The sequence below is a fragment of the Pongo abelii genome, chromosome 5 (genome assembly GCF_028885655.2).
Source record: "Pongo abelii isolate AG06213 chromosome 5, NHGRI_mPonAbe1-v2.0_pri, whole genome shotgun sequence".
Lineage (NCBI taxonomy): Eukaryota > Metazoa > Chordata > Mammalia > Primates > Hominidae > Pongo > Pongo abelii.
This window is the reverse complement of record NC_071990.2, coordinates 139,618,254-139,639,893: the sequence shown is the minus strand read 5'-3', so window position 1 is coordinate 139,639,893 and position 21,640 is coordinate 139,618,254. Positions and strand designations below refer to the sequence as shown.

Here is a 21,640-nt window from a genome sequence, read left to right as displayed (position 1 = left end):
GCGTTACAGAACACTGAACTGATTTGCCAGCAGTTTGCAATCTGGCTAAAGGTATTACCCTCCTTAGATTTGCATTTCTAAAAGTCTCCATAATTTAGAATGCTAAATTACAGGCTGGTTATGTTCACTGGTAAAGTCATTATCTGAAAAGAAAAATAGAACACCTTAAAAATACTTACAGCCATTCCCAAACCCATGCCTTCACCCAAGGTGGCCACTTAATCTGGAAAGTCATCCTCCTCCTTTCTGTCCTGTGCAAAACTAAAGTCCCACCTCCTCAGAGAAGCCTTCTGCTTCCTTCTGTGGCTCACTCTGGCTTCACAGGTGTTTACTTTATGTCCCCAAATAGGAGTGTTGTCCAACAGTGAGAGTTGTCTATGTGCTATGAAGTGTCAAATAATGAACTATGAATCCTGGTCCTTTTTACAATACAATGGCATCAGTGACTTGTATGAGTATAGATGGAAGACATGTCCACAAAACAAGCAGCAGCAATAAGGAGCAAATGTCCTAAAGGAACAAAGACTGACGGAGATGCTGGCAGGCCAGCATCATGGTCATTCCAGTGATGACATATGACAGGGATAAAAACAATTGTATCATAAGAAAAGCACTAATCTACAATACGAACTGCACAAGTAATCACATCTGCGAGGTTTTAGTTAAGCACAAGTTTACTATGATGGATATCTGTGTAGACCAACAAAAAAACATGCATACCTGGACTCTATTACTAGAGGTGTCATATCTGCTCTGAGGGAGACAAAAGCTCTCTCTCTTCACCACTGCTGAAATCACACCCTGAGTGCTAGGTTTAATTCTGGCCACCACATATTATGAGAGAAATTAAAATCTAGGAGTTGTTCAGAGAAGAGCCAAGACATGGACAAAGAAACTGAAAAAGTTAAAATAACATGAGATGTTCAGCCAGCCAAAGAGAAGAAATGCCAGAGATGAGTGATGGAGGAATGAAAGAAAGGTGATCTCCACTTAATGTTAGAAGACTTATTTTCTGTCAATGATTTCAAGGGGAAAAAAATCATAGGATATTATGCTGAGATAGAATAAGGATGACAATTTTAACGATAAGACCCTCTAAAAGGAAGAGTGCTCAGAGACCCTCTGAGTTATTTTGAGACTAGACAGATTCTCGTGTTCATTTGACAAGTGTTTCTTGGAATTTTATTATGTTCCAGGCACTGGGTACTGTGCACACATTGGTGAGAGGTAACATACGACACTTTTGTCAACATCGAATTTACATTGCAGTGGGAGTGGATAAAAATGATTCAGAATAAATATATAATTAGAATTGTGAGAAAAGTTTTGAAGGAAAGACAGGGCTTTGAGGATGTGTAATGGGAACTTAATCTAGTTGGGGGCGTTCTGTGGAAGTGACGTTTTGCTGAGGTCAAGGGGTCAGTAGGTGTTCATCAGGTCAGAGGAGCAGGACTGGGTGGGTAAGGTCGAAGAATCCTGGGTTGACGTTTACTGTGCATTCACAGTCACTGTTAATTTACATAGGATATTCTTGGTTTTCTGGATCATGGCTGTTGGTTCTAACTCAGGCTATGCTATTATTAAGGACTCTCAATGGTCCACAGCTATCACGTGATTTCATCAATGTTCAATGTGAAAAATAAGGCCCTGCATCTTTGCCAAATGGTTGACAGTGGGAGCATTTGCCACATCCAGAGGAGACTCAATCACTCTATATCTTCTGGAGGGTACTTCATCCATGGACTCAACTGGACAGCCACAAGAGAACCATGTCAAAGGCCCAATGGTCCTACAGAAATGCCCAGAACAGTGGCAGGGGGATCATGTCACTGCAGCTTGGGAGATAACTAGGAGTAGTTTGGGTGTTTACAAGGACCAAAGAAGGGAAGAAAGAAGGAGACATTTGGATACATCCATAAACTCTTACGAGTGCTTACTGTGATGAATAGCACTATCCCTCGTGTCAGGCTGCCTAGGTTGAAGCCTGGCTTTGCCACTCCGTGACTGCATGGTCTTGGGCAAGTTACTTAACTTCTTTGTGCCTCAGTCCCTCGTGTAAATGAAGGAGATGCTGGTACATACCTCGTAAGGTAGATGTGAAACACCCACTGGGACATAGTAAACTCCAGCAGATGTTTGTTAGCTGCTATGATTATCATTACTATTACTTTCTACCAATTTTTATTTTTAAAATTATATATTTATGTATTTTTGTTGGTAACAGTCATTGGTTTTATAAACATAACCCCAAATTAGAAAAATAAAACCTTTTTCTTTATGGTGATAGTTTCATGGGTATGTACTTATCTTCAAATTCTTCAAGTTGTATATATTAAATATATACACTTTTTCGTATGTCAGTCAAGCCTCAATTAAAAAAAATTTCTTTAGGTACAATTTACATTTTTGCCAAGTGCTCAGTGCTCAGGCGCAATCCCTACATTGTCCAGCAGGGGGAACTATCCAACTGCCTACTGTTCTCTATGAGCCATCATTTTATGAATATGGCTAGGATGAATGATTGCATTGTCTAAAATAACTTAGTCACTTACAGTTGGTATTCACCTATAGAATTTGCCCTTTAGAAACATGGACATTCCCCTCTTTCAGTCTTCAAAAGTGGAAAATCTGTATGAAAAATCGTCATCATCATCATCAACCCTTATTATATGCAGGAACTATCTTGAGCACTTTAGATGGATTTGCTCTTTTAACAATCATTAAAACTCTGAGGTTGGCACGGTCTGTCTTACAGATGAGGAAACGGAGGCACAAAAAACTGAAGTAACCTGCCCAGTGTCACACAGGGAATATGAGAAAGCGTGTAAACCTGAACCATCCGGTTCCACAGTCTGCACCACATGTTGGGTATATTATTGTTGGAAACCCATCGGGGTCAATGTGGTCTCTTCCAGAAATTGTGAAGAGCTAATCTCCTTGTGTTCACCTCAGCATTAATGAGCTCTTTTCCTCAAGCCCATCGGAAATAGTTTCATTGAATAACAAAAATAAGTTATATATATCAAGTCCAAAATCATTCAGAGATATTAAGACGCCTGCAAAACTCTCATTTTGTCTGAAGCCACTTTGCTTCTGGTCAGTATTTGACTTATAAGAAATTTTTTTTCTCACAAATATATTATACATAGTTAATTAAACAAATATCTTCATTACTTTTGAAAACCCTGAGAACATAAATATCACAATTTTCTTCACACAACTTCCACGATACAAAGTTAACTTTTGGCAGAACACCCTCTTGTGTTCTTTGAAAGTGAAAATATTTGCCTGTAATAAAAATATATGATGTGATTTATGTAAAACTTGAATTATGAAAAATGAAGGCTAGGGAAATTATTTCATGTATTTTCAGATACTTTCTCCGTGCTTTTATTTGTCCTCAAAAATTGCCAGAAAATGGCATAAGTCAAAATAGTATTCTGTTTCTATTGAGAATATCAAATTGGAATACAATTTTAAATATTTTTAAGTAGGTCCCCCTTTTACATTAACAGAAAACATAGGGGATTCAGAAGAAATCTTTGGAGGTATAGGGTTAAGACATGACCCCCATACGATGTTTCAGTGATTTTCCCAAGGCCACCGAGGTGCCCGACACTGAGAACTCCTTTGTCCTCAGCGGCACACCTGGCTGCCACCCCACCCTTCCTGTCACACCTTAGGAGTCCGGACTCTGACGGGAGTTAGCCCAGGACACCGAGGCGGGGGGGCGGGGGGGGGGATTCTAAATGCAAGTTGCATGCTGACGTATGATTTTTATTTGGAAAAACCTCAAAATAGTGAATGAAGAGTAGAGACAGTGCAGTTTAAATAGGTAGAGATTCGTGATAGGAAGTGGACTGCAGCAGAGGCGACATGAAATTATCTGGGGAAGCCAGATGAAGCCTTTCCGAAAGGAAGCGAGTATTTGTTAAATTACATGTTCATTCATCGAATTCACTGAGCTCCCCTTGAGATCCAAACACGGTGCCGGACACTAGGGATACACAGATAAATTCAGCATCGCCTCCGCTTTCCAAAAGCTGGCAACCCAGCAAGAAAGAACAGCATGCAAAGAGATGAGTACCCGGGGAGCCACGGTCCAAGGTGCAAAGGCGGAGCCTAGGAGGAAGGGATCACCTGTGTCAGCAGGGGTCAGGGACGGGCTTCTGGGTTTGGGGGCACGCGTCCAAAGAAGTGCAGCCTTTATCCACAGGTGCAATTAGAACACCCATCTCACACTGCTGAAAACTCAAATATGGCATTGCTGACCACCGCGCCACGATGCGACATCAGGGGTCAGATATTAGGCTGGCGCTGTGCAGATAAACAGGTGTATACGTTGGTGCGCCAGGAAGACAAAACACGCGCCTGGAGAGGACCAGGTGAGCGGGACTGGAGGCTCGTGGGACGCGCGGGACCCTCCGGCCGCCTTCCGCCGCCGCCCGGTGTCACCCGAGCCCCGCCTGTTTACCAGCGGCCCCGCCCGCCCCGGCCCGGCCGGGCAGGTCGGGGCGGGCGCGCTCTGAGTCACCAGAATCTAGGTGGGGCCGCCCGGAGCGGCGTCCTCGGGAGCCGCCTCCCCGCGGCCTCTTCGCTTTTGTGGCGGCGCCCGCGCTCGCAGGCCACTCTCCGCTGTCGCCCGTCCCGCGCGCTCCTCCGCCCCGCTCCGCTCCGCTCGGCCCCGCGCCGCCCGTCAACATGATCCGCTGCGGCCTGGCCTGCGAGCGCTGCCGCTGGATCCTGCCCCTGCTCCTACTCAGCGCCATCGCCTTCGACATCATCGCGCTGGCCGGCCGCGGCTGGTTGCAGTCTAGCGACCACATCCAGACATCCTCGCTGTGGTGGAAATGCTCCCAAGAGGGCGGCGGCAGCGGGTCCTACGAGGAGGGCTGTCAGAGCCTCATGGAGTACGGTGAGTGCCCGCCCGCTGCCGCCGCGGCCGCCGCCTCCAGGAAGTCCTCGGGGCCGCGGCCTGCAAAAGCCGCCGCGCGTGGTGGGTCCTCACAGGGTCGGGGGAGCCAGTGCTTTTCAGAATGCCTGTTTAGGGCGAGCTCGGGCTCATGCATCCGACCTGAACCAAATGCAGCAGCTGTAGCTTTGGGTGGCCAACACCAAGCTCAGAAACAGAAAAAAAAAAAAAAAAAAAAAAAAAAGCCCTAGTTCAAACTGTATAGTTTTTTTCCTGGGTTTTGTCGGTTACGTACGAAAGATTATTTCAAGCATTGCGAGTTTAGATGAGTAAATATAATGAACAAAGTTTCTTGGAGACCTGAAATTTCTTCCCATTTCTCTTCCTTCTCTTGTTTCTTCTTATGATTAAAATATAAATATTGAAATAACGTGCCTTCCCTAATATCAGTGGATTCGTTCAACTTGATATAGCTGAAAAAACTTGCTCATTTAAAAAAGCCCTTTCAGGCAGTTTTAGCAGTTAACGTTTTCAATAGATATTTCAGTCTATTTTACCGGTCAGGCTAGTTCTTCTTGTTAGCTCTTGTTCTAGGGCGTGTCCTTTGGTTTAAGCATGGCATTGTTGTTTAGAAAACTTAATTATTTTAATCTGATTTGAAATCTAAAAAGCAAACACATTCCCTACACTCGCGAAGTGAAGCAGAGTTGACAAATTTAATGTACCTGGCAAGTGAAGTACTGTGTGCCGTTTTCCCAGCATGGAGGAAGCTCCCTGCTTGCCTTGCTGAAAGTCAGGACTGGAGCATAGTTCTTGTCTGAGAAGGCATTTTCTTTCACAGTGGGAAGCCCTCTCTCCTTGCTTAGGGGTGGACGGGAATCACAGCCGGGGTCTACTGTGATTAGCAATGTGTGTGCGGGTGGAGATGGGGTCTGTGAGAGCCTAATAAAACCTTAAAGCCAAATGGGTTTTACCTACCGGGTTTAATAGTTTTAAACACAGAAAGCAAGCTAGCTACACTGCCTGTTTTCATTTCTTACTATTACCATTGACTTGATTCTTTCTTTGAAGTGGCCCAGGGCTTCCAACCCAATCCTGTTTATTTGTGTTTCTGGGGGACTGTATCAGCAACTTGGTGCCCTTTCTTTTGTGTGATCCTTTGGACGTCCTCATGAACTTCCCCACAAAAGGAAGCATGGTCCCCATTAGCCAGGTAATAAAATGTAAACACTGCAGAAAATTCCAGCTTTCCTTGCAGTTTGTGTGTTTTCTTCTCTGAAAACCCACACACTGTGCCAGCTCAGGTTTGTATCATCTCCAGTCTTTTAGGGTTTTAAAGCAAATTAATTGTTTTTGAAATAATGTACCTCTATCTTCTAGTTAAAATGCATCTGAATTCAGTCTCTTCTAGGGGACCTAACAGATCTGCATGTGTGTTTTTAAACATACTTTGATAATTATACCCTACTCCAAAGACTAATGCAGACCCAAAGTATATGCAGTAATCCTCCACATATAAAGTAAGACTAGTGTGCCTTTGACTGGTGGGGGGAGATATTGGCAGAACTATGATCAGTGCTACTGACGGGACATGATTTGACCTGCAAGGCTCTGGCTGTGACCACAGCCCTCTTGTGAAACATGCACAATGCCATTTTTATTTTTCTTGACTTGCAGAATGAGCTCACCTTTTTAGGGTGTGGCTGTTCCACCTTAGACTGATACAGTGCTTTGTATATGGAAGGCAATAAGCAGGTTTTTTTCTTAGTTTGGTTGAATTTTTAATTAGAAGTCTAAATGTTAATTTTTTTCATTGTAAAGAAAATACTAACCAGTATATAGTTTATAATTCAGTTTGACATAGAAATTGGTCCTTGGAAAAGCTCGATTTTCTAAGTGGATCTTGAAAAATCTGTTTATAATGCAGCATGACTGATTTTCGTAAATGGTAGTAGCTTTAACAACTCAATTTAGTTATTCCTGCTACCTTTGCAAAGGTAATTAAGTGCCCAGGAATGCATTACACACGGCTGTTGCTCAAGATCTAGAATCAAATCATGAATCTGGGATCTGCTGTTGTGAGGTGGCTGTGGGAAGAAGACAGCAGATATGGAGCTACCTCTGGCCGTTGTAGTCAAAGATGAGTTTAAGTGCTTTATACGTCTGTGTCATCGCCTGCATGCCCATTGGCTAGTTTTGCCTCACAATTGTAGAAGCTGTGTATAACGACACTGTAAGGCGATTATCTAGGCATCTATGAACTCTAGATTTTCGATAGCCTTAGTAAGGCCTTACTGAAAACTGTATATTTACATGAGCTTGTACTTTATCTAAAATGAAGTAAGCAGTTTACACACACTCCCACGTATGCACAAACACACAGTATCTTGTGCAACAAGGAATAAGGTTGATGGCTCTGATTAAAATGAGATCTCCGTATAGAGAATTGAGTGTGTACATCCACTTTGAAAAACTTCTTGATATGTACTAGGCAATAAATATTTTGATTTACCATTGTAACTATTAAGAAAATCTTGTTATTACAAAGTGTTTCAACACCTCTCTTATTAGTTGATAATCATAATAATACGTTCATTTTGGTAGTAAAGACACAGGTTATTCCTGGCAAGTATTGACAATAATCCTAATGAATATGGATGTTTTTATAAAGATAAATAATTCCTTAGAACTATATAAAAAGCAGAATATTATATATTCACTGTTACTGACAGTTTAAGAATATCAGATGACCAAATCACCTCATTTTTCCTTGTGAATGAGCCAAATTATTTGCTGAATATTTTCTTTGACCAGCTAAATTAACACCCAGCTAAAAACATTCTTATTTGAATTTTTAAAAAATCATGGTTTATATTTGTCAAAACAGGAAAAGAAAATCTATAGATTAATGATTGAAATCATTCAAATTTCACCTATAAATAAAATGTGAAATTTAAATGCATGTTCACTCATACTAGTTTTGCACCGCTGGCACCTTCTTTTCTAGTTCTTAAGAAAGAATACATCAGGAGGATGTTTTCAGCCTCAGCTGTGTAGATTTCAAATCACAGGCAAGCTCCAGCTTGTTCAAGTGGAGAATAATGGCGATAAGTTTGTGCAGCAGAGTGAAACAGGGAGTCAGTGAGGATTGACGAGCATTTGCCTTGAATCCAAACTGGGAAGTACAAAGCCTCCGGTTTTTTGTTGTTGTTTTTTAACCAAAGACACCCTTTGCATACTGCAAATGCATCGATATTTTGTTTGTTTTTAACATGAAATCGCTGTTGGCCAAGTCAAAGAATCAGTATTACGTGAAATAGTTTTAGGTCAGTTAGCCCTGTGGCTCTCAAATGTACAAGAAATAAGAAAAGTAAGTACAAGTTAATAGTTTACGTTAGTCTAAATTCCTCTTAAAGCAGGGGTCCCCAACCCTGAGGCCACAGACCGTTACTCCCACTGATTCTACATTATGGTGAGTTGTGTAATCATTTCATTATATATTATACAGTGTAATAATATTAGAAATAAAGTGTGTAATAAAGGTAATGCACTTGAATCATCCCAAAACCAGACCCCAACCCCAGTCTGTGGAAAAATTTTCTTCCTTGAAACTGGTCCCTGGTGCCAAAAAGGTTGGGGACCGCTGATTGAAAGGACTTCATTTTGAGATTATGCCCTTGTGGTTTTTTCAGTGGGGAGTGGGGTAGGGAAAGGTATTAAACTGTTCCTGGCCGGGTGTGGTGGCTCACGCCTATAATCCTAGCACTTAGGGAGGCTGAGGCGGGCAGATCACTTGAGGTCAGGAGTTTGAAACCAGCCTGGCCAACATGGTAAAACCCCGTCTCTACTAAAAATACAAAAAAATTAACCCGGCATGGTGACAGGCACCTGTAATCCCAGCTACTCAGGAGGCTGAGGCAGGAGAATTTCTTGAACCCAGGAGGCGGAGGTTGCAGTGAGCCAAGACTGGCCCACTACACTCCAGCCTGGGTGACAGAGCAAGACTCTGTCTCCAAAAAAAATACAAAACTGTTCCTAATTTATGAAATTAGGCATTAGCAGATAGATTACTTTTTTTTTTTGTGATGGAGTCTCGGTCTGTCGCTCAGGCTGGAGTGCAGTGGCACAATCTCTGCTCACTGCAAGCTCCGCCTCCCGGGTTCACGCCATTCTCCTGCCTCAGCCTCCCGAGTAGCTGGGACTACAGGCGCCCACCACCACGCCCGGCTAACTTTTTGTATTTTTAGTAGAGACGGGGTTTCACCATGTTAACCAGGATGGTCTGGATCTCCTGACCTCGTGATCCGCCCGCCTCGGCCTTCCAAAGTGCTGAGATTACAGGCATGAGCCACCGCGCCCGGCAGCAGACAGATTACTCTTTGCACGAGCATGTATGCATTCAAGTCCTTACACAGCAAAAAATAAAAAGTTGCCCACTCTATTGATTTAATAATTTTTAAAAGTACATATGATTTATAAAATCTAGAACGTTTAGGACCCAGTAATCTAGTCCAGGCCATTCATTCCACATGTGCCTCACTCAGCAGTAGCCACCCCAGAGAGCCTCAGTTCCTTTCTCAGTGTCCCCTAACTTGTGTTTATCCTGTAAAGGGACGCAGACTCCTGGGATGTTATAATTAGAAAGGAATTAAAGTACACCAGATTCAAGCTTTCACCAAAGCCTGCACCCATCCATAGCACCCCGACTAAGCTTCGTCCCTTATTCAACAACTTATTTCTGTTCCCTGGATGATAGAGTTTGTTTCCAAGTACTTCTCTTAAACTGACAGAGCTGTGTAATTCTTACTTTCCAGCTTTCTTTCATTGACAGATGTTCAAATATTTGAGGGTAGATCCCAAATTCACCGCTAGTTATCTTGTCTTTAGATTGACTTTTCCTGTTTTCACCCTGTCCTGTATAGAATGGCTTCTCCCCTCGTTGATTAGATAAATCATCTAAAAGAAGGTTATTAAGGGTTAAAGTAACAGAGAGCAATGGAGTAGTCAGTTTCATGAGAGCATGCAGAGCATGTAAAGAATCTCACACCATCTGTGGAATGCTCTTCCATGTATTCTCCCTACTATCTCTCTGTTGAGCCATTTAACTGCCTTCCTGAACGTCTGCAGAATGGTGTCTTTTTATGTATTTTTTTGGGGGGACTTCTACGAGTTTTCCTCTAGATTTTTGCTGCTCAAAGTGTCGCAAACCAGCACAGCAGAATTATCTGGGTGGTTGTTGGACGTCCAGTGTCTCATGCTGGCCTAAGAATCGGAATCTGCATTTTAACTACTTCCCGGAGGAGGTAAGCACTTTTAAGTTTCAGAAGCACTGGCCAAATCACTGCAGATTACCTCCTCATTGAACATGCAAAACTATATTTTTGAATATATCATTCTCCCATGCTTACATTTAGTTGTAGGCAGGATCTTTTTAATTTTTTGAACTGTGGTTTTATTCGGTTTTCAGTTCTGCCTGTGTTTGGCTTAAAGAGCCTTATAGAAACAATATGAAGAATCTGACAAAATCTTGGATGATACAGAATCTTTGGTATTATTGACAGATGAATCCTGTATTCTGGAAAGGGACTGGACTCTGGTTGGGTGCCACATTAGTGTCATAAGGGCGTCGTTTAAAACTATCGAAGAATGCAGCAGGATTCATGAAGAGGAGGACTACCTTTGGGGGGAAACTTAGTGATCGTCTCCAGAGTATCACCAACAATTTAAAAAATATTAATGACGTTCTTCTTGTCTTAAAATAAAAGTTTTATTTTCTCAAGCTTCAGTTTATCATTTCTAGCTTGACCTTTTTTTTTGAGACAGAGTCTCCCTCTGTTGCTCAGGCTGGAGTGCAGTGACGCGATCTTGGCTCACTGCAACCTCTGCCTCCCAGGTGCAAGCGATTCTCATGCCTCAGCCTCCTGAACAGCTGGGGCTACAGGCGTGTGCCACCACACCCAGTTAATTTTTGTATTTTTAGTAGAGATGGGGGGTTTCACCATGTTGGCCAGGCTGGTCTCGAACTCCCGACCTCACATGACCTGTCTCGGCCTCCTAAAGTGCTGGGCTTACAGGCATGAGCCACCGCGGCTGGCCTATTTCTAGCTTGACATTTAAGGTATTTACTTATTTTTACTTTTTTGCTCTTATTAGTTGATCTTACTAGCCTTGTAACATTTTGGGTTTTTGTATGTAATTTCTGGAAAAAAATATAGCATGCTTTGTCATACAGAAAACTTAAAAACACGTCTCAGGAAAAACTCAGTTTTTTTGGTGACCGTTAAATGGTTTCCATGTTCTTGATTTAATGTTGAATCTTTGCAAGGGCTAGGAGACTTTGAGAAGCTGTTGTTTATCTAATGAATATCACTTAAATTGGATTTATAATGCTGCTGGTTTCTTTGATTACATGAACTTTTCTAAATGGTACTTAATAAAGTTAGGACACCAAATTGGTCTTCCCTTAAGAAAATAAAACAAACAAACAAAAACTTTCCTACACAGAAACGCAGCATCTATTTACCTGGAGTACTGAATGCTTTTGTGGTCTCAATCCAGAGAATGAGAGTTGACAATAAGAATCCTTTCTACTCTCTCCTTTCTACTCTCTCCCATACACTTACACACACACACACACACACACACACACACACACACACACCTGGTATATAAAATAGTAATGAAAGACAAAGTTGTGTTCATATTAGATAAAGATGGATAGTCTGCCTTTGAAAAACTGAGGACCATTTATTGAATCATGAAAGATGTATCTTTAGGACAAGTTCTAAAAATTGATGTTTTCCAGTGGGGTTGGGAAATAGGGTAGAATTTAGACCGTGATATAATATACAAATATAAACAGCTCCTAAAGGGTTTGGTCAATTTGTAGAAAGTAGGCTCATTCTAGGTAACTAAGTGAGACAACAGCTCCTAAAGGGTTTGGTCAATTTGTAGAAAGTAGGCTCATTCTAGGTAACTAAGTGAGACCGCAGCTACCTAGGGCATAAAGTTATTAACTTTTCAAAATGTAGGTCATCGAGAATACTCATGTCCCAAGTCTCTACATCTGAAAGGCTCCTTCTCAGACAGAACGGTGGGCTGGGAGGACCCTGCTCAGACCTGGTATGGTCTAAATGGTCATTGACATGAGAAGGCAGATTGCTTTACTTGAAGACGTCTGTTATTCATCAGTCAGGATCTTTAGAACTGTGCCAAGATTTCTGTCTTAAATGGTAGTTAAGTGATTCAATGTGGGTGTTTCCGTGATGCAAGGAGCAGGTTTTACACGTTCTATTTCCAAGGCAGTCTTTCTGAAGACAAAATGTTGTTTAATTTTCCATTTTGATTTTCTTTAGACTCAGCACTTTAAGCAAGACATTAACTGAGTTGTGTTAAGATAGCATGGGAAAAGTTCTTAAAATATTCCTATATTTATGTTCACGTCTTGGCTTTAGGTTAGGTGAATTGGCTTACCATTTCTTTGGTTTAATTCCTTCCAAGCACTTGAAACTAAGCATAAATTATACTTCAGCTATAATGTTAGAGGAAGTATAATAGTAATAATCTTTTTATGTTAATTTTCCTCAAATAAGTAAAATTGTTAATATTACTCTTTACAGAAATATCATACATAATTTGTTTGGCTAGATTTTTCAAACCTTTATCTGTGATTGTAAAAGTTTAGTTATTGAAATAGATTCCTTGTTAGGAGGTTTTGCCTGTTTTTATTGAAAACTCACATTCTGCTATGCAATGATTTTTATTATGTTTGCATTCTTTTACATGCATATGTAGATATGTTTCCTTTCATTGCAGTTTCAAACTTCTGAACTCATAAAATAAAAAAAAAAAAATGTTCTTGCTTATTTGATTTAACTATTGGACTTAATTGAACTTAACAATTACCAGTGGCCATTTTAAAAAAACTAAAGAAATGAGACTGTAATTGACAATGGGTCACATACTTAAAGTTATACGATCCTTTTTGGTAGTGCTGCATCTGTTTTAATAAGGACTTTAATCATCTAAGTTGTTCTCAAACTTTATGGATATAAGAAACACTAATAACATGCAGATTCTTGGGTACTACCACTCAAGCTCTGATTCCTTAGGTCTGGAGGGAGGCACAGGAATCAGAATCGTTTTAAGGAGCACTACTGCTTATTTTGCCTTTGTGGTCTATGGGCTGTACTTTGAGAGGTCTGATTAATTAATGTTCTTTCCAAAGCATGGTCCCTCTTCTCTTAAAAGTTATCTTACTTGAAGAACAAGGCAAAAGTGAGAAAAGAGACTTACTAAGTTTAACATTTTGGCTTTATTCCTTTCTATTTTAAAATAAAACATTCCCATTTTAACCTTATCTCTCAAGTCTCTCAGTGGTCTGACAGAAAGAGCTAGAAGATTTGGAGGAAAGTAATAAAAATTGTCCATATAAAACTAGGCCAAATCAGGTACAGTCTCAGCCCCATCCTGACCTAATTTGTGTGAAAACAGTGTTTCTAGGACAGAAAAATGTTTTATCTCCTTAATAATCTATTGTGCCCCAGTCACTCATGAATCTAGAGGAAGACCTGGAAGGTGCATGGGAATTGGAGAAGGGCATGTGGAGCCTTAGCTCAGGTTTGTCTCTAACAGATGAAAGAGAAAAATGCATCAGATGACTGAGGAACAATCTTTAAGGGATGGTACAGAACCTTGCGAATGTAGAAGAAAATAAAAACATGAGGTACTAGAGAAAAGTCATAGGGACACAGGAGGAACGTTTTGAGTAGTGACGGCTGGGGAGTTAGTCACTGATACTACAGGAGTGTGCTTCCATCATCTTGGAACAGGTGTTTTTAGCCTTGGTTAACAGATGCAAAGACTGGAGTATGGCCAACAGGGGCAGAGGCAGGATCCAAACGAGGTCCAGCAGCTCCAACACCCTTGCTCTTTCTGCCAGCCCCATCTTTGTTTCACCTTGATCAGTCAAACGACCTAGAATTAAGTGAGGACAAATACTGTCAGCTGTGCTGTGTTACAGAGTAAGAGTAACGCCAAGATGGAGGACAGGTGACTCATGACTCTCCTTTTCAAATGTAGTGAAGGCTAATAGGTTAAGCGTGCACGATCTTCCACGAGCAAATGAACAGATAGACTAAAGTCTATCCATACCATAGAATAGTAATCAGCCATAAAAAAGAATGAAGTATTGATTGATGCTATAACATGACGAACCGCATCATACCATACTCAGTGAAAGAAGCCAGTCACAAAAGGCCACATAGTATATGATATTCCATTTATATGAAAGGTCCAAAATCGGCAAATGTGTAGAGGCAGAAAGTAGATTTGTGGTTGCCAGAAGCTGGAGGAAGAGGAGATGGAGGGTGACTGCTAATGGGCACGGGGTTTCTTTCTGGGGTGATAAAAATATTCTGGATTGTTAGTGGAGATGGTTGTACAACGCTGTGAATATAGTAAAAATCACTGAATTATACACTTTAAAAGGGCGAACTTTATAGTGTGTAAATTATATCTTTAAAAAAGTCATGTTTTGGATTCAAACAGGCTGAAATCAAACTCTGTCTAAACCATTTACCAGCTGTGTGGCTATGGGCAGGTTATTTGAACTCAAGTATATCCTTCATTTCTAAAATAGAAACAATAGCAGTGTGTACCTTAAGAAGTTATTAGGAGATCTACACTACTCAGGTAACGGGTGCACTAAAGTCTTCACCATCATTACAATTCAACCATGTAACCAAAAACCACTTGTACCCCAAAAACTACTGAAATTAAAAAATATATATATATAAATAAAAAATAACATGGGAAAAAAAAAAGTTGTTGTGAGGATTCAGTGAGCTCATGCATGTCCTGAATGTTATTAGGTGTTACCACTAGAGGAAAGGTTGTGTGTGAAAAGGTTTTAACAATGAGGGTGGGTTGGACAATAGGTATTGTTGACTGGTATCATTCGTGTGGATAGCGTGGATCTCTGTATTTCCTCAGTGCAGAATAGAATGACCCAGGGCTGGAGGTACCCATGTAGGTCTTCAAACCTAGAACTTGATTGCCATCAAATCCTGATTCTTTTTTAGGGCAAAGGTAAATAATTAAAATCTCTTGTGCAATACATTTTGAATACTTAAGAAATTAAAATTTAGGCAGAAATTCAGGAAAGTGGTTTGCTCCCAAGCTTGTTATAAGATCTTGTTATAAGCTAGTTATAACAAGCTTGTTATAAGATCAGAGCTACTTCTCCACACTTAAATTGTTTTATTTAACACCTCTGCCTAATCATAAATATATTTTTTCAATGATTATTTTTGCATGGAACCAAACATTGATATGAAACAAAGATCCCTTAAAGGTATTTAAAAACATTTCCTAGAGTTTATAATCTGGATTGTTCAGTACCAAAAATGTTGTTTATTATGATCATGTTGTGTTAGAACTTGGGTGAACCTTATAAATATACCCGTTATGTGGCAAACTTATCCTATGAGAAACAGATTAATGAAGTTTGACTTTCATTTCAGAGATGTAAACTTTTGCCAAAAACTGAGGGGGAAAAGGCATTTCTGAGTCTCAGTATATTAATGTCCTGCATATGAATTGCCTGTTCTTCCCTTAAAATATGGAGATGCTTAAGTATTGTCAAAAGAAAAACTGTCCCTCCATCCAAATGTAACGAGTAGGGAAAAAAAGCCCAAAACCATGTTGATACTGTGATAAGTAATTTTTCAACTTGGTATGTCTGTCTTGTTCATTGCTGTTTCTTTTTTTCTTGCAGCATGGGGCAGAGCAGCGGCTGCCATGCTCTTCTGTGGCTTCATCATCCTGGTGATCTGTTTCATCCTCTCCTTCTTCGCCCTCTGTGGACCCCAGATGCTCGTCTTCCTAAGAGTAATTGGAGGTCTCCTTGCCTTGGCTGGTAAGACTGTGTGTCAGCAATTCTTCATTTACGCCTTCAGTGGGCATCAACTTAATAATGGTCAATTCCACAAAGAAGACCCATGACTGTTAACAGTTTCTAATCTGTTCTCGGAAAATGTATCACCAGGATAGAAGTAACAGAGGAGAGAAGTGTTTTAAGATCCGGTTCCCTTTCCTCTTGTGGCTCACGCAGTGTTCTGTACTCCCCATCCGAGTGACAGGGGTTATCACTCTACATGCCCCTATCTCTCTTAGGGGGCCCTATCCACTGACTCCTCTATCCGAGAAACTAGGCTATGTCAGCCCTGGAAAAGCAGTGCTCTCCATTGTGGTCCCCAGCCCTGGCCTGCTGTGAGCCCCCTGCTGAGGGGACCTGAATGCCCCTGAACTGTTTCCCTTGTTGAAAGAGTCTTGTGATCTTATGATGTGGGTCCTGAAATGGTGTTCTGCCATGGGATGGAAGACCCTGGGAGGGGCCAGAACTGGAATCTGCAGCATGGTGCCCGTGCCGGGGGATAGTGGTCCAGACACAGGTGATGTGAAGAAATTTAGTTATTCAGGTATGCAGGGCCCAGTGTGAACACTTATTGATGGAATACAAGAACTAGGATTTTAGGAGAAGAATTATTGGAAATTTTAGTCAGGTCTGTGGCACTAAGGAAATCTGTCAAAGGGGCAGGACCCTAGCCACAGAGTTAGATTCAGAAGTAAAACTGGACTTTCTGAGCAGGGAGAAAAGAGAAGGTGCTGACAGTGGCAAAGCGAGGCCTCAGGTCATTTCTTACCAGTTTGGGCTTACGGGACCAAAGCAGAAATTCAAGCTACAGACCCGAGGTACAAATACAAAGTGAGCAGATGGTCTCGGAAACAGGTCAGAAGCCTTATGACTCGAAGGGGTCTATATGATCATGCATGAACCAGGTGGAAGGCCACTTTGCACTGGTTCCCTGAGCTTAGAAGAGTTAAGTTCGCAGAGCTGTGGGCAACACAGGTGAGGCAGGAGGAGTGCCTCAGAGAACCGGCTGGTACATGCACAGCCCTGGCCTTCTTCACAGCACATTTGACAGTTTCTGTTGATTAAAAATAAAGTTCCTGATCCTCATATTTTCAAAGTTTGCTTTTTGAATAATATTTTAAAATCAGAAATGACTTGGAATCACAAAATATATAAAGAATCTGGTTGATGCCCACTTTCGTTTCTACTTGGTTATTTTTGTAGTTCCCATTTATGAGATCCTAGCAAAGAAACACATTTGATGTATCTTCCTTTCATGTGTCTTAGAAAACTCCATAGATGCCAGTTTAAATCACCATTAGAAATAACACACTAAGGCCAGGTGTGGTGGCTCATGCCTATAATCCTAGCACTTTGGGAAGCCGAGGCAGGCAGATCACTTGAGGTCAGGAGTTCGAGACCAGCCTGGCCAACATGGTGAAACCCCATCTCTACTAAAAATACAAAAATTAGCTGGGCTTGGTGGTGCACATCTATAATCCCGGCTACATGGGAGGCTGAGGCAGGAGAATCACTTGAATCTGGGAGGTGGAGGTTGCAGTGAGCCAAGATGCATTGCTGTACTCCAGCCTGGGTGACAGAGCAAGACTCCATCTCAATAAATAAATAAATAATAAATAACACACTAAGACATTAATGTTAGTTGAAAAATCCTAGTAAATACTATATGACCCAGCATTCCACTCCTAAGTATATATCCAAAAGAATTAAAAACAAGAACTTGAAGATACTTGTAACCCATGTTCATAGCAACACTATTCACAACAGCCAAAAGGTGGAAACAACCAAAGTGTCCATCAACAGATGCATGGGCAAACAAAATGTGTATATACATACAGTGGAATATTATTCAGCCATAAAAAGGAATGAAATTTTGATATATGCTACAACGTGATGGACCTTGAAAACATTATGCTAAGTGAAATAAGCCAGGCACAGAAGGACAAATATATTATTCCATTTACATGAGCTACCTGGAATAGGCAAATTTACAGAGACAGGGAGTAGAATAAAAGTTACCAGGGGCTGGGGGGAGGGAAGAATGGGGAGTTATTTTTTAAGAGATACTGAGTTTATGTACAGATGAAAAAGTTTTGGGTATAGATAGTAGTAACGGTTACACAACATTGTGAATTTATTTAATGCCACTGAATCGTACACTTAGAGTGAACAATTGAAAGTGAAAATGATAAATGTTATGTATATTTACCAGAATAAAAAATATCCTGGTAAAACTCTTTTATCCATTGCTTTCTTGTAGCATTAAAACAAAAAGATCTAGCAATGGCCATCCACAGTGACAGGGTAGCAGAGTTATTGTTGTAAAGAAAATTAGTTCAGTGAGCTTCAACAGATTTACAGCTTAACAGTCGGCTTAACCTAGTATTTTCATTTTGTAATTTAATACTCATCCTTTCCTTTAAAGAGTATGAAAAATAGAACAGACAACGTATTTAGAAGAATAAAAAGCCTAGAAATCTCAATACACTTTTAGTAGTAATGTTGAATAAGGCCTATTTTGACTTTTAAGATATGTTTCATAGAAACAGTTATTTTAAATTTTATATATATTCTTACATTAAACATCAGAAAAATTGAACATTGATACAATTTAAATTTGGCAGAAATTAATCCAAACTATTATAAGGACTTCATATATGATGAGCCAGAATCGATAAATAGCAATATTTAATATTTATTACTAAGAAAATTAGAAGTCAACATAGAAAAGCATTGCTTTTGTATCTTACACAGTATGTGGTAGCAAATGACAAACTTAAATAGTAAGAGTTTGCTATTTAAAGAGTTTGCTATTTATCTACCAGAAGTAGATAAATATTTAAGATTTGCCCTAAGATTGTCCTTTGTAAATCGCAAGAGAAGAGGAATGTTTTAGTTTAGTTAAGAATTAGAAGCAACAAATGAAGATACAGAAACATCTATAGCCTTTCTAGCAGTGAAAAAAAAATGAAGAAGAAAAAGAAAACTACTTCAAGGTACATCTGTGGAGCTGTAGAAAAGAATTAAGATGGTAGAAAAAATGGTGGTGAGGACTACAGATTCCCTGATACCTTCCTGGAGGGCACAGCTACTTGGTCCCTGCTTGTGGAGAGTAGTGTTTTATGGTGAAAGAGCTAAAATCAGACCCTTTGACATGGCAATGTACATACAAATATTAAGTTAAAATGATGCAGAACACACATGTATATACTCATCATAGCTTTATAAAATCATGCATGTCCATTGAAAAAGACCACGAAAGTAGACTCAATAATGTTCATTTTGTTTGAAATTGCTTAAATACTATTACAAAGATTAATAATTGTAGTAATGTGACTGTTATGCCAGAGAGTTTAGAAATCTTCATGTGTTTCTTTCCACATCCTCACTCACACCTCCCTAAGCACTGTGATCATTTGCTGCTTTTATTTTTTCTGTCCCCACCACACCTCCCCATACCCTTCCCCCTGTCCTCCCTCCATGTCTGTTTCCTCTTCAGATTCCCACGCCCTCTGCAGGCTTCTCTGTGGATTCTCCCCTTGATCATTCTCAATGTTAGTTCATTGTTTCATTTAATCATTTACTTATTGAATGAATATTCCAGTGATGTGTTATTGAATATCAATATTGAGTCATATGTGCATGCCTGTGTGTATATCTGTGCATGCCTGCGTGTATATATACATATATATGTAATTTTTGCTAACACAACATATTGAGTATGTGTTTGGTATAGGAAACACAAAGATAAAAAAATAGGTTGTTGTTTACTGTCCTGCTTTCTATTGTATGCCACAGTTTTGCACTTTTTTGCTTTAGTATATATAATGCTTATGTAATATAGAATGGCTCTCCAATTATTTTTTGTGTGTTTTTCACATATTTGGCATTTGTGTGTGATACTGCTCAGTGCCAGGCATCTCTTACACACAGTAGTCAAGAATCTTTTTTGGCCTCTGCCTAACCAGATTCCTCCTGCCTCCAGGTAGATTTTATACTTATTTCAAGGCAGAAACTTGGTGGAAGGAGTTAACCTGTCGCTACTGTGTATTTATTCCTTCATGCATGTATGCATTCATACCCTGGGATTTTTTTTCTTCCCTTTCTTTAGCTGTGTTCCAGATCATCTCCCTGGTAATTTACCCCGTGAAGTACACCCAGACCTTCGCCCTTCATGCCAACCCCGCTGTCACTTACATCTATAACTGGGCCTACGGCTTTGGGTGGGCAGCCACGATTATCCTGATCGGCTGTGCCTTCTTCTTCTGCTGCCTCCCCAACTACGAAGATGACCTTCTGGGCAATGCCAAGCCCAGGTACTTCTACACATCTGCCTAACTGGGGAATGAATGTGGGAGAAAATCGCTGCTGCTGAGATGGACTCCAGAGGAAGAAACTGTTTCTCCAGGCGACTTTGAACCCATTTTTTGGCAGTGTTCATATTATTAAACTAGTCAAAACTGCTAACATAATTTGGGAGAAAATAGTTTTTAAGTAGTGTTATAGTTTCATGTTTATCTTTTATTATGTTTTGTGAAGTTGTGTCTTTTCACTAATTACCTGTACTATGCCAATATTTCCTTATATCTATCCATAACATTTATACTACATTTGTAAGAGAATATGAACATGAAACTTAACACTTTATAAGGTAAAAATGAGGTTTCCAAGATTTAATAATCTGATCAAGTTCTTGTTATTTCCAAATAGAATGGACTGGGTCTGTAAAGGGCTAAGGAGAAGAGGAAGATAATGTTAAAAATTGTTTTATTTTCAAGCCTTCGAACTATTTAAGGAAAGCAAAATCATTTCCTAAATGCATATCATTTGTGAGAATTTCTCATTAATATCCTGAATCATTCATTTTACCTAAGGCTTCATGTTGACTCGATATGTCATCTAGGAAAGCACTATTTCATGGTCCAAACCTGTTGCCATAGTTAGTGAGGCTTTCCTGTAAGTGTGAAATATTTAGATGAAATTTTCTCTTTTAAAGTTCTTTATAGGGTTAGGGTGTGGGAAAATGCGATATTAATAAATCTGTAGTGTTTTGTGTTTATATGTTCAGAACCGGAGTAGACTGGATTGAAAGATGGACTGGGTCTAATTTATCATGACTGATAGATCTGGTTAAGTTGTGTAGTAAAGCATTAGGAGGGTCATTCCTGTCACAAAAGTGCCACTAAAACAGCCTCAGGAGAATAAATGACTTGCTTTTCTAAATCTCAGGTTTATCTGGGCTCTATCATATAGACAGGCTTCTGATAGTTTGCAGCTGTAAGCAGAAACCTACATATAGTTAAAATCCTGGTCTTTCTTGGTAAACAGATTTTAAATGTCTGATATAAAACATGCCACAGGAGAATTCGGGGATTTGAGTTTCTCTGAATAGCATATATATGATGCATCGGATAGGTCATTATGATTTTTTACCATTTCGACTTACATAATGAAAACCAATTCATTTTAAATATCAGATTATTATTTTGTAAGTTGTGGAAAAAGCCAATTGTAGTTTTCATTATGAAGTTTTCCCAATAAACCAGGTATTCTAAACTTGTTTCCAGTTTGTAGTTTTTCCATTTTTCAAATCTGGGGAAGGGAATTAAAAAAAAAATGGGTAATAAGAACATGGGATATAATGAAAAGTGGTTTTTGTTTGTTGTTTGTTTGTTTGTATGAAGTTTTAAGGGCCTTGCTCATTTTAGGTGTCCAAAACCAATTTTTGGGTGGAGATTAATGAATTCTAATAGTCTACTCCCTGAACTTTTTCAATGAACAATACCCTAGAC

At 40.0% G+C, this 21,640-nt stretch overlaps 1 protein-coding gene across 1 annotated transcript; it reads left to right on the top strand.

Annotated features, from left to right (window-relative positions):
• Nucleotides 1-4,464: 4,464 nt before the first annotated feature.
• On the top strand, nucleotides 4,465-21,404 carry PERP (p53 apoptosis effector related to PMP22). The gene is made up of 3 exons (XM_024248172.3): nucleotides 4,465-4,915; nucleotides 15,690-15,830; nucleotides 19,960-21,404. The coding sequence occupies exons 1-3, from the start codon at nucleotides 4,702-4,704 to the stop codon at nucleotides 20,184-20,186; spliced, it is 582 nt and encodes a 193-aa protein (XP_024103940.1). The 5' UTR covers nucleotides 4,465-4,701; the 3' UTR covers nucleotides 20,187-21,404.
• Nucleotides 21,405-21,640: the final 236 nt, after the last annotated feature.